Source organism: Dendrobates tinctorius, unplaced genomic scaffold, assembly GCF_039654945.1.
Source record: "Dendrobates tinctorius isolate UK_male_01 unplaced genomic scaffold, ASM3965494v1 ptg000202l, whole genome shotgun sequence".
Classification (NCBI taxonomy): domain Eukaryota; kingdom Metazoa; phylum Chordata; class Amphibia; order Anura; family Dendrobatidae; genus Dendrobates; species Dendrobates tinctorius.
The window spans coordinates 7160298-7173382 of NW_027361869.1; the positions used below are offsets into that span (position 1 = coordinate 7160298).

At 49.1% G+C, this 13085-nt stretch overlaps 3 protein-coding genes across 3 annotated transcripts in view; 1 reads left to right on the forward strand and 2 right to left on the reverse strand.

Moving 5' to 3' along the window:
* Positions 1–317: 317 nt before the first annotated feature.
* LOC141056985 (histone H3) lies at positions 318–1254 on the reverse strand. Its single transcript, XM_073553461.1, has one exon. The coding sequence runs from the start codon at positions 1180–1182 to the stop codon at positions 772–774; it is 411 nt and encodes a 136-aa protein (XP_073409562.1). The 5' UTR covers positions 1183–1254; the 3' UTR covers positions 318–771.
* Positions 1255–3523: 2269 nt separating this feature from the next.
* On the reverse strand, positions 3524–4241 carry LOC141057128 (histone H1.5-like). The gene has a single exon (XM_073553674.1). The coding sequence runs from the start codon at positions 4186–4188 to the stop codon at positions 3571–3573; it is 618 nt and encodes a 205-aa protein (XP_073409775.1). The 5' UTR covers positions 4189–4241; the 3' UTR covers positions 3524–3570.
* An 8225-nt stretch (positions 4242–12466) lies between these two features.
* Positions 12467–13085, forward strand: part of LOC141057129 (lysine-specific demethylase 8-like) — a 51978-nt gene continuing 51359 nt past the window's right edge. Inside the window, exon 1 of the mRNA XM_073553675.1 lies at positions 12467–13025. Coding sequence (XP_073409776.1) covers positions 12542–13025 — 484 coding nt within the window. The 5' untranslated portion in view covers positions 12467–12541. The remainder of the gene's footprint in view (positions 13026–13085) is intronic.

Genomic DNA, 13085 nt, shown 5'->3' on the forward strand with positions numbered 1-13085 from the left:
AACTCCAATCCCCCCTTGGAATAAAATATAGAGGGCCTTTTAAAAAATGTCTCATTAAAAAAAGAACCGGATCTCCTAGACTTGTAATGCCCATACACTAAGTGTGTTGGCTGGCAAACATGTTGCCCTGTGGGTTACACCTCAACCTTTTCCATAACCAGTATTTTACGCCCAGCAAAACCACCCACCCTTGTTCGTGTGATTCCAACCCACCCTGGGCGAGCTGACCTGGTAAGGACCACCCAGGGATACAGGAAGCATCAGAACGCCCTGGGAAATAAAGTACCATGACTGCTGGAACCAGGTGGCAGGCTGGAAGGAGGCACAAGAGACAGTGTTTAGCAGGATGAAGTGGTGGATGATATAGTAACTGACCCAAGCTAGCAGGACATGCAAAGTGAGGACAGCAGCATAGGGGGAGGGAGGCATAGCGCCCCAACAGCCAGGAAGAAGCAGTGTGGTTGCCGCAGACAGAAGGCCGGCAACTATTAACAGTAACACCAACATGATGGAAGTTGCCTGTCCATCTGTTAGGCCTTCTCAAGTCTAGTTGTTTAATACTCTGCCCATAACCCCAAAAAAGGTCATTTACACCACCTGCCATGCCAGCATCAGCAGGGGTAGCAAAACTACCAGCCTCACCACCACGAGCATGATCAGGACCATGGTTGGTAGCAAAGCCAGCAGTATTAAAGGTCAGGAATTCGCTCTTCTTGAGGGAGGATTGGGTGGCTCTGAAAAGTCAGTTGCAGTCAGGTGGGCAGGACAGATCTAAGCTCTCTCCCCACGGATCCGGCGGGCCAGCTGGATATCTTTGGGCATGATGGTGACCCTCTTAGCGTGGATCGCGCACAAGTTTGTGTCCTCAAACAGCCCCACCAGATAAGCCTCGCTGGCCTCCTGCAGGGCCATGACAGCGGAGCTCTGGAAGCGGAGATCAGTCTTGAAGTCCTGGGCGATTTCTCTCACCAGGCGCTGGAAGGGAAGCTTACGGATCAGCAGCTCGGTGGACTTCTGGTAGCGGCGGATCTCACGGAGAGCAACTGTCCCTGGCCGGTATCTGTGCGGCTTCTTCACTCCGCCAGTGGCGGGAGCGCTTTTCCTGGCGGCTTTAGTGGCCAGCTGCTTGCGGGGCGCTTTCCCTCCGGTGGATTTCCGAGCGGTCTGCTTAGTTCTGGCCATAGCTCTGTATAGAAGAGAACAGAAGTGATGAGAGGAGCAGAGTGAGCGGCTATTTATACTCCTCTGCCCCTATTCACGCTTCATGAGGACACGCCCCCTGCATTCCATTGGTTATTTTGTAGAATGTGAGCAGCGAATAGCGTTTGATGTCCGCGACCAATCACTGTACAGAGAAGGCTCAACCTGACTCACAGTTCAGCTATCACCCACTGCTCTGATACACAGGGTCACATCCAATCTCCAGGCGGCTTCTACAGCGGAAGCTCCGATTCTATATTCCCAGTACCCAGAGCGGTACAGCAGCTCCTCTATAATCAGTCACTGACGCTCCAACTCTCACATCGGAGTTATAACCTCACACCACTCTTACTAAGATGCGGGTTACAGGTGGTGATAATTAGGATGATGGAAGTAACGTGATTTCTGCTGCACATCGGCCCCTTCCCTCCATTACACAGAACTGTCACCTGAAGGCACCGATCATACAGCTCTGCGGGGAGGAGGTGGAGGCACTGATCATACAGCTCTGCGGGGACAGGGTGGTGGCACTGATCATACAGCTCTGCGGGGAGGAGGTGGAGGCACTGATCATACAGCTCTGCGGGGACAGGGTGTTGGCACTGATCATACAGCTCTGCGGGGAGGAGGTGGAGGCACTAATCATACAGCTCTGCGGGGAGGAGGTGGAGGCACTGATCATACAGCTCTGCGGGGAGGAGGTGGTGGCACTGATCATACAGCTCTGCGGGGAGGAGGTGGAGGCACTGATCATACAGCTCTGCGGGGACAGGGTGGTGGCACTGATCATACAGCTCTGCGGGGAGGAGGTGGAGGCACTGATCATACAGCTCTGCGGGGACAGGGTGGTGGCACTGATCATACAGCTCTGCGGGGAGGAGGTGGTGGCACTAATCATACAGCTCTGCGAGGGACAAGGTGGTGGCACTAATCATACAGCTCTGCGAGGACAGGGTGGTGGCACTGATCATACAGCTCTGCGGGGACAGGGTGGTGGCACTAATCATACTGCTCTGCGGGGACAGGGTGGTGGCACTGATCATACAGCTCTACGAGGACAGGGTGGTGGCACTGATCATACAGCTCTGCGGGGACAGGGTGGTGGCTCAGATCATACAGCTCTGCGAGGACAGGGTGGTGGCACTGATCATACAGCTCTGCGGGGACAGGGTGGTGGCACTGATCATACAGCTCTACGAGGACAGGGTGGTGGCACTGATCATACAGCTCTGCGGGGACAGGGTGGTGGCTCAGATCATACAGCTCTGCGGGGACAGGGTGGTGGCACTGATCATACAGCTCTACGAGGACAGGGTGGTGGCACTGATCATACAGCTCTGCGGGGACAGGGTGGTGGCTCAGATCATACAGCTCTGCGAGGACAGGGTGCTGGCACTGATCATACAGCTCTGCGGGGACAGGGTGGTGGCTCAGATCATACAGCTCTGCGGGGACAGGGTGGTGGCACTGATCATACAGCTCTACGAGGACAGGGTGGTGGCACTGATCATACAGCTCTGCGGGGACAGGGTGGTGGCACTGATCATACAGCTCTACGAGGACAGGGTGGTGGCACTGATCATACAGCTCTGCGGGGACAGGGTGGTGGCTCAGATCATACAGCTCTGAGGGGACAGGGTGGTGGCACTGATCATACAGCTCTACGAGGACAGGGTGGTGGCACTGATCATACAGCTCTGCGGGGACAGGGTGGTGGCACTGATCATACAGCTCTGCGGGGACAGGGTGGTGGCACTGATCATACAGCTCTGCGGGGACAGGGTGGTGGCTCAGATCATACAGCTCTACGAGGACAGGGTGGTGGCACTGATCATACAGCTCTGCGGGGACAGGGTGGTGGCACTGATCATACAGCTCTACGAGGACAGGGTGGTGGCACTGATCATACAGCTCTGCGGGGACAGGGTGGTGGCACTGATCATACAGCTCTACGAGGACAGGGTGGTGGCACTGATCATACAGCTCTGCGGGGACAGGGTGGTGGCTCAGATCATACAGCTCTGAGGGGACAGGGTGGTGGCACTGATCATACAGCTCTACGAGGACAGGGTGGTGGCACTGATCATACAGCTCTGCGGGGACAGGGTGGTGGCACTGATCATACAGCTCTGCGGGGACAGGGTGGTGGCACTGATCATACAGCTCTGCGGGGACAGGGTGGTGGCTCAGATCATACAGCTCTACGAGGACAGGGTGGTGGCACTGATCATACAGCTCTGCGGGGACAGGGTGGTGGCACTGATCATACAGCTCTACGAGGACAGGGTGGTGGCACCGATCATACAGCTCTGCGGGGACAGGGTGGTGGCTCTGAAAAGAGCCTTTGTGTAAAATAACTGGGTCCGCAACTTATTTCTTGGCCGCGGGCTTCTTGGCTTTCTTAGCCGGACTCTTGGCAGCTTTAGGTTTGGCCGCCTTTTTAGCCGGACTCTTCGTCGCCTTCTTAGGCTTGGGAGCGGCTTTCGACTTCTTGGGGCTCTTGGCTGCTTTCTTGGCAGCTGCAGGCTTCTTGGCCTTTTTCGGGCTCTTCTTGGCCGTGGTCAGAGCCTTCTTGGGCTTCTTCGGAGATTTGGCGGCTTTCTTAGCAGCAACGGGTTTCTTGGGCTTGGCTGCTGACTTCTTGGCCACTTTAGTCTCCTGCTTCTTGTTGAGTTTGAAGGACCCGGAGGCGCCGCTGCCCTTCACCTGGAGGAGGGTGCCCTTGGTGACCAGAGACCTGACGGCCAGCTTCAGGCGGCTGTTGTTCTTCTCTACATCGTACCCTCCGGCAGACAGCGCCTTCTTCAGGGCGGCCAGAGACACCCCACTGCGCTCCTTAGAGGCTGACACGGCTTTCACGATCAGCTCGGAGACGCCAGGACCAGAGGATTTCTTGCTGCTCTTGGCGGCGGATTTCTTTGGCTGCTTCTTGGCTTTGGCAGCCGGTTCTGCGGGAGGGGGAGCGGCGGCTGGCGCGGTCTCTGCCATCCTTATGCTACGGAGCCAAAACACAAAAATCTCCCGATAGGAAAACACTAAGGCCGGAGCTGGAGGAGTCTGTTATATGTACAGGCTTACTGTGCACTGATTGGCTGCTGAGCTACAGGCTTACTGTGCACTGATTGGCTGCTGAGCTACACCGTCCTGAGCATCTATTGGCTGACACTGCATACATGCCCCGCCTCTTCCCAGCTGAGAACGAGTGAAGCTCCGCTCTCCCCTTGTGCTTCCCTGCCCGGAATAAAAGCCCTTTACCGGCTGACACCGGACAGCAGAGCGCGCTTCCTCCGCCGCTTCTTCTTCGCCATCTTCTCCACCGACCGTCTGTAGCTGTCACTAGCAGAGACGCCGGGGAAGAGCGGAGAGGAGGTCCCGGGATCATCGCCGTCGTCCTCCAGATCTGCACATCGCTGTGTATCCGGGAAGATACATCTGCTGGGGGAACTCGTTCCTCCTGTTCCCGGCTCCTGTCACCATCACAGGGATCTTTACTACAATGTCTATCGTACAGGACGCTGATTGTACGATGTGGGGACGACCTGGAGCTGCTGAGAGCCCAGAAGGGTAACACAGGCGATGGCTCCGCTGACTGCCGCCTCCCTGACCTGTGACCTCCCTGTACCCCGTATGTGCGGAGTATTGGGGGTGACAGATGCTCCACATCAGGAGATGATCCACATCGGCGGCTGATTGCAATGACCTGCTAAAATCTGGTCTCACCCATTGTGGAGCTGTGACCGCTGAGGCCTGTAATGGTGGAAGAGAACTGATAAGGGGCAGCTTCATAATGCGACTCACTCCCCAACCAGACGCATCTCCGGGGAGAAAACTGTGAGATATTCCTGGATTTATGTGACCCAACTATTGTGCAAAAGGGGAATATTGGGAGAAAAGAGGAGACACAAAATGCAATTTCTACACACAGAGCACAGCTGTATAGGGATGAGGTGGTGGCACTTATCATAAAGCTCTGCAGGGATGAAGTGGTGGCACTGATGATACAGGTGTGCAGGGACGAGGTGGTGGCACTGATCATACAGCTCTGCAGGGAGTAGGTGGTGGCACTGATCATACAGCTCTGTGTGGATAAGATGGTGGCACTGATCATGCAGCTCTGCAGGGATGAGGTTGTGGCACTGATCATACAGCTCTGCAGGGATGAGGTAGTGGCACAGATCACACAGCTCTGCAAGGACCAGGTGGTGGCACTGATCATACAGCTCTGCGGCGACAAGGTGGTGGTACTGATCATACAGCTCTGCAGAGAGGAGGTGGTGGCACTGATCATAAAGTTCTGCAGTGACGAGTTGGTAGCACTAATCATACTGCTTTTCAGGGAGGAGGTGGTGGCACTGATCATACAGCTCTGCAGGAATGAGGAGGTGGCACTGATCATACAGCTCTGCGGCGACAAGGTGGTGGCACTGATCATACAGCTCTGCGGGGACAAGGTGTTGGTACTGATCATACAGCTCTGCAAGGACCAGGTGGTGGCACTTATCATACAGCTCTGCAGAGAGGAAGTGGTGGCACTGATCATACACCTCTGCGGCGACAAGGTGTTGGTACTGATCATACAGCTCTGCAAGGACCAGGTGGTGGCACTTATCATACAGCTCTGCAGAGAGGAGGTGGTGGCACTGATCATGCAGCTCTGCTCGGACAAAGTGGTGGCACTTATGTTACAGCTTTGCAGGGACAAGGTGGTGGCAATGATAATACAGCTCTACAAGGATGAGGTGGTGGTACTAATCATACAGCTCTGCAGGGAGGAGGTGGTGGCACTGATCATACAGCTCTGCGGGGACAAGATGGTGGCACTGATCATAAAGCTCTGAGGGGATGACGTGGTGGCACTGATCAAATAGCTCTGCAGGGATTAGGTGGTGGCACTCATCGTACAGCTCTGCAAGGAGTAGGCGGTGGTACTGATCATACAACTTTGCGGCGACAAGGTGGTGGCACTGATCATACAGGTCTGCAGGTAAAAGGTGGTGGCACTGAACATACAGCTCAGCGCGGACAAGATGGTAGCACTGATCAGACAGCTCTACATGGAGGAGGTTGTGGCACTGAACATACTGGTTTGCAGGGATGAGGTAGTGGCACTGATCATACAGCTCTGCAGGTATGAGGAGGTGGCACTGAAGATACAGCTGTGCCTGGATGAGGTGGTTGCACCATATATATTTTATATATATATATATAATTGTGTGTGTGTGAAACAAACTGGGGCGTTCATCAGGCCCCCCTGTCATAGCCCCCATCAGCACCATGGGATCAAAAGGGCAAGAAAACAAGCAACTGGGAAAATACCCTTACCATAAATATTTGGCTGCGCTAAAGGAGAATTGGGCGCCTGCACCTGGCACCTACAGTGTATGGAGTGGGCTCAGCACCTGAGCCCGCTTCATACATCCACCCCCTCCTTAGTACGACCAGGAGAAGAGTCTTGAGGAGATCATTTGCATAGAATCATAGAATCATAGAGTTGGAAGGGACCTCCTGGGCCATCTGGTCCAACCCCCTGCTCAAAGCAGGATTCGCTAAATCATCCCAGTTAGATGTCTGTCCAGCCTCTGTTTGAAGACTTCCATTGAAGGAGAACTCACCACTTCTCGTGGCAGCCTGTTCCACTCATTGATCACTCTAACTGTCAAAAAGTTTTTTCTAATATCTAATCTGTGTCTCCTCCCATTCAGCTTCATCCCATTGCTTCTAGTCTTTCCTTGTGCAAATGAGAATAAAGTTGATCCTTCTACATTGTGACAGCCCTTTAGATATTTGTAGACAGCTATTAAGTCTCCTCTCAGTCTTCTCTTTTGCAAACTAAACATTCCCAAATCCTGCAACCTTTCCTCATAAGACAGGGTTTGCAGACCGGTCACCATTCTGGTCGCTCTTTTCTGAACTTGCTCCAGTTTGTTGATGTCTTTTTTAAAATGTGGTGCCCAAAATTGGACACAATATTCCAGATGAGGTCTGACCAAAGAGGAGTAGAGGGAAATAATTACTTCACGTGATCTAGACTGTATGCTTCTGTTAATACATCCTAGAATTGCATTTGCCTTTTTTGCTGCTGCATCACACTGTTGACTCATATTCAGTCTGTGATCTATTAGTATACCCAAGTCTTTTTCACATGTGCTGTCACTTAGCCCTATTCCTCCCATTCTATATATGCTTTTTTCATTTTTATTGCCCAGATGTAGTACTTTGCATTTCTCCCTGTTAAAAACTTATTATTATTTTTGGCTCATCTTTCATCGTTTTTAAGAGATCTCAACATGGAAGAGGCCAGGAGCCATTTGGTGAGCTGCATTTCTTGCTACATGTTCACAGACTTACCAGTGGAAAAGCCAAATTTCACATGCCACAAATGCAAGCTTGTATCCCTGTTGGAGGAAAAGTTTGGGAATTCCCATATTCCCAGTGCCTTCTGGGATAAGTGAAGAGTCTCCGCGAGCTCTACGATCACTGGGTTTTGGCCGTTGCAGCTGAAAAGAGGAAATCGGAAAACCAGTGGAAGAGTCTTGAGGAGATCATTTGCATATTCCCAGTGCCTTCTGGGATAAGTGAAGAGTCTCTACGATCACTGGGTTTTGGCCGTTGCAGCTGAAAAGAGGAAATCGGAAAACCAGGGGAAGAGTCTTGAGGAGATCATTTGCATATTCCCAGTGCCTTCTGGGATAAGTGAAGAGTCTCCGCGAGCTCTACGATCACTGGGTTTTGGCCGTTGCAGCTGAAAAGAGGAAATCGGAAAACCAGGGGAAGAGTCTTGAGGAGATCATTTGCATATTCCCAGTGCCTTCTGGGATAAGTGAAGAGTCTCCGCGAGCTCTACGATCACTGGGTTTTGGCCGTTGCAGCTGAAAAGAGGAAATCGGAAAACCAGGGGAAGAGTCTTGAGGAGATCATTTGCATATTCCCAGTGCCTTCTGGGATAAGTGAAGAGTCTCCGCGAGCTCTACGATCACTGGGTTTTGGCCGTTGCAGCTGAAAAGAGGAAATCGGAAAACCAGGGGAAGAGTCTTGAGGAGATCATTTGCATATTCCCAGTGCCTTCTGGGATAAGTGAAGAGTCTCCGCGAGCTCTACGATCACTGGGTTTTGGCCGTTGCAGCTGAAAAGAGGAAATCGGAAAACCAGGGGAAGAGTCTTGAGGAGATCACTTGCATATTCCCAGTGCCTTCTGGGATAAGTGAAGAGTCTCCGCGAGCTCTACGATCACTGGGTTTTGGCCGTTGCAGCTGAAAAGAGGAAATCGGAAAAACCGCGCGCCTATCGGCGCGCAAATTTTGGCTCATCTTTCATCGTTTTTAAGAGATCTCAACATGGAAGAGGCCAGGAGCCATTTGGTGAGCTGCATTTCTTGCTACATGTTCACAGACTTACCAGTGGAAAAGCCAAATTTCACATGCCACAAATGCAAGCTTGTGTCCCTGTTGGAGGAAAAGTTGCAAAATCTCGAAGAGAGGTTGAAGATCATTAAGGAAGGTGAAGAGTTCTTGGACAGAGCAGAATTATCTCTTCATGTTACAGAAAGAGAAGAAATTCGAAGTGCACCTGAAGAAACCAGTACCAGGCTCTCACGCAGGAAAACGATGAAGAAATACATCAGGATAAGACTTTGCCAACAAACAGCAACCTTGTACGCCCTCAGAGTCCTCCTGGATGGAGAAAGAAAAATGTTGTGAAGAAGAAACGGAGAGTGGTGGTCATGGGGGATTCCCTGCTGAGAGGAACAGAGGCCGCTATCTGCAGACCGGATATAACTACAAGAGAAATGTGCTGTCTTCCAGGTGCAAAAATTAAAGATGTGTCTGACAGGATATCAGGACTCTTCAGACCTACAGATGACTACCCATTCCTGCTACTACATGTGGGGACAAATGACACCGCAAGAAACGACCTGGAAACATCTGCAGAGACTTTGAAGACTTAGGCAAGAAAGTGAAAGAACTGGGAGCGCAGGTGGTCTTCTCTTCCATCCTCCCAGTGGATGGCCATGGAACAAGGAGGTGGAATAAGATTCTGCAGGTGAACAACTGGCTACGTCGATGGTGCCGTCAGCAACGATTTGGATTTCTGGATCACGGAGTGAACTACTTATACGATGGACTACTTGCTAGAGATGGGGTGCACCTTACGAAGACTGGAAAGCATGTATTTGGAAGTCGCCTTGCTACACTTGTAAGGAGAGCTTTAAACTAGAACAACATGGGAAGGGAAGCAAAAGACCAGAAAAAGCCATACACCTGACAAATGCTATTGAGAACTCTGCTATTAGAAGTGGAAAGGAAGAACAAAGACGAAAGAATCTAATTAATAAAAATATTGGAGAAAGAGAAACCAATCACAAACTAAAATGTTTCTATACTAATGCACAAAGCATGGGCAACAAACAAGGAGAATTGGAACTACTAACACAGGAAAAGAAATATGATGTCATTGGAATCACTGAAACTTGGTGGGACGATACACATGATTGGAATACAAGACTAGAAGGATACAACTTATTTGCAAGAAACAGACTTGATAAACGAGGAGGAGGTGTTGCATTGTATGTTAGAAACGCGTATATCTGCACAGAGATTGAAGCTTCAGAGACTGGGAGATCTGTGGAAACTGTTTGGGTAAGAATACAAGGACAGAACAATGGAAAGGACACCATTGTAGGCATTTACTACAGGCCGCCTGTGCAAGCTGAAGATATGGATGAACTCTTTATGCATCAAATGGCCAAGTTCTCCAAAAAATATGACATAGTTGTCATGGGAGATTTCAACTATCCAGACATTTGTTGGGAATCTCTCTCAGGCAAAACTAACAGGTCAAGGAAATTCTTATCCTCTCTTGCTGACAACTTTATCTTCCAAAAGGTAGGGGAGAAAACAAGGGGAACTGCTACCTTGGATCTAATCCTTATAAACAGGGAGGAAATGGTTGAGGAGGTAAAAGTGGCTGGAACCCTAGGAGGTAGCGACCATGCTATTTTAGAATTTTGGATAACTAGAGGCGGAAGACCTGTGAAGACTCAGACGTCAAGGTTAGATTTCAGAAAGGCAGATTTTAAGGGATTCAGAAAGATAATTGGAGGGATCCAATGGCTGGATATCCTTAAAGACAAAAATGTCCAGGAAGGATAGGAAATCTTGAAAAATGAAATTCTCAAAGCACAGTTGTTAACAATTCCGAAAAGAGGGAAGAATAGGAAGCATTTAAGGAAACCAGGATGGGTGAACACAGAACTAAAGCACATGCTAAAAAGGAAGAAAAAAATGTTTATAAAATGGAAAGAGGGAGGCATATCTAAAGAAGAATATAATGCTGTCTGCAGAATCTGCAGGGCACAAATCAGATTAGCTAAAGCTAAAAATGAATTGAGGCTTGCAAGAGATGTCAAAAGCAATAATAAAGGATTTTGGGGATATGTCAAAAGTAAAAGAAAAGTCAAAGATGCTATAGGATTTTTACAGGATGAAAATGATGAAATGGTAAGACAGGATGTTGAGAAGGCTGAACTTTTAAATTCCTATTTTGCATCTGTTTTCTCTCAGAAAGGAAATGTAACACCAACTGTTATTCACTGTCCTATTAAGGGAATAGAAGAATCCAGGATATCTATAAACAGAAAGATAGTGAGGAAACACTTAGCTAACCTAAATGAATTCAAGTCTCCAGGTCCAGATGAATTACACCCCAGAGTACTGAAGGAGATAGCAGATGAAATTTCTGAACCACTCTCCATAATCTTTGAAAATTCTTGGAGAACAGGAGAAGTGCCAGAAGACTGGAGAAGAGCAAATGTTGTTCCTATCTTCAAAAAGGGGAAGAAGGTGGACCCAGGCAACTATAGGCCGGTGAGTCTGACTTCTATACCAGGAAAGATCTTTGAACAAATTATTAAACAACATGTAAGTCAATACCTGGATAAGAATGAAGTGATCAAACAGAGTCAGCATGGGTTTGTAACTAATAAGTCATGTCAGACTAACTTAATTTCCTTCTATGACGGTATCACTGATTGGGTGGATCAAGGAAATGCTGTAGATATAGTATATCTTGACTTCAGCAAAGCATTTGACAAAGTCTCTCATACAATCCTTATTGAAAAAATGACTAAGTATGGAATGGACAAGGCAACTGTTAGGTGGATTCATAGCTGGCTTAGTGATCGGACCCAAAGAGTGGTCGTAAATGGCTGCACATCCAGTTGGAAGAATGTCTCAAGTGGGGTACCACAGGGCTCTGTCCTCTGCCCTGTATTGTTCAACATCTTTATCAACGATTTAGATGAAGGAATTGAGGGTAAACTGATTAAATTTGCTGATGACACAAAGCTAGGAGGGATAGCTAATACTAGAGAAGAGAGAGAGAGGATTCAAAAAGATTTAAATAAACTGGAGAAGTGGGCAGTAACTAACAGAATGGTTTTTAACAGGGAGAAATGCAAAGTACTACATCTGGGCAATAAAAATGAAAAAAGCATATATAGAATGGGAGGAATAGGGCTAAGTGACAGCACATGTGAAAAAGACTTGGGTATACTAATAGATCACAGACTGAATATGAGTCAACAGTGTGATGCAGCAGCAAAAAAGGCAAATGCAGTTCTAGGATGTATTAACAGAAGCATACAGTCTAGATCACGTGAAGTCATTATTTCCCTCTACTCCTCTTTGGTCAGACCTCATCTGGAATATTGTGTCCAGTTTTGGGCACCACATTTTAAAAAAGACATCAACAAACTGGAGCAAGTTCAGAAAAGAGCGACCAGAATGGTGACCGGTCTGCAAACCCTGTCTTATGAGGAAAGGTTGCAGGATTTGGGAATGTTTAGTTTGCAAAAGAGAAGACTGAGAGGAGACTTAATTGCTGTCTACAAATATCTAAAGGGCTGTCACATTGTAGAAGGATCAACTTTATTCTCATTTGCACAAGGAAAGACTAGAAGCAATGGGATGAAACTGAATGGGAGGAGACAAAGATTAGATATTAGAAAAAACTTTTTGACAGTTAGAGTGATCAATGAGTGGAACAGGCTGCCACGAGAAGTGGTGAGTTCTCCTTCAATGGAAGTCTTCAAACAGAGGCTGGACAGACATCTGACTGGGATGATTTAGCGAATCCTGCTTTGAGCAGGGGGTTGGACCAGATGGCCCAGGAGGTCCCTTCCAACTCTACGATTCTATGATTCTATGATTGCATCACTCTATGATTTGTTACAAAGGGAAGCATTGATGTAACGAGCCATATATGTTGTATTGGTGAATATTTTTCTTTCTATTCACAGGGGTGACAGCGGGACCCAGTATGTAACTGGTGGAACCAGTATGAGATGATGAAGAGTGCCCAGGATTCAAGGATAAACCTAGAGGAGCAAATGCAGAGCTCGGTGTGGACCCAGATCCGGTCCCTATTCCCTTCTAACCTCGATGAGTTTCTGCATCAGCTGGGCCCGGAGGTGGACGGGGCCATTGTCATGTGTGTGAACGAGGCAGCAGCCTGCGTCTATACGTGTGATCTGGGCCGGTGTGGACACCTGGGGGAGATGATTATGGACTATAGCTGGGAGAAGCTGAATGGCCGTAACTGGAGGGACATGTCCCGGGACTGGAGGATTGCGTATTCTTATGGCTGCCTGTTTAAAGTGGTCGGGCATTGTGGGGAGCCGGTATTCAGTAAGGACGAGGTTCTGCGGGTGTGTGACATGTCATTGCTCCTGGGAGCTGAGATCATGGACAATGTGATAAGTAAAATAATCCAAATATTGAGGGATTCGCTCTCCAAGGACTCTGTGCGGCCTCCAAAGTCCACAACAGGTAATTCATCCATGGGTAATGTGGAGTCAGTGGGAAGCACCTAGCTGCATGCCGTCACCT

Bases quoted from the DNA above. Each gene is read 5' to 3' on its own strand.
- LOC141056985 (XM_073553461.1), bottom strand. From the start codon at position 1,182: ATGGCCAGAACTAAGCAGACCGCTCGGAAATCCACCGGAGGGAAAGCG.
- LOC141057128 (XM_073553674.1), bottom strand. From the start codon at position 4,188: ATGGCAGAGACCGCGCCAGCCGCCGCTCCCCCTCCCGCAGAACCGGCT.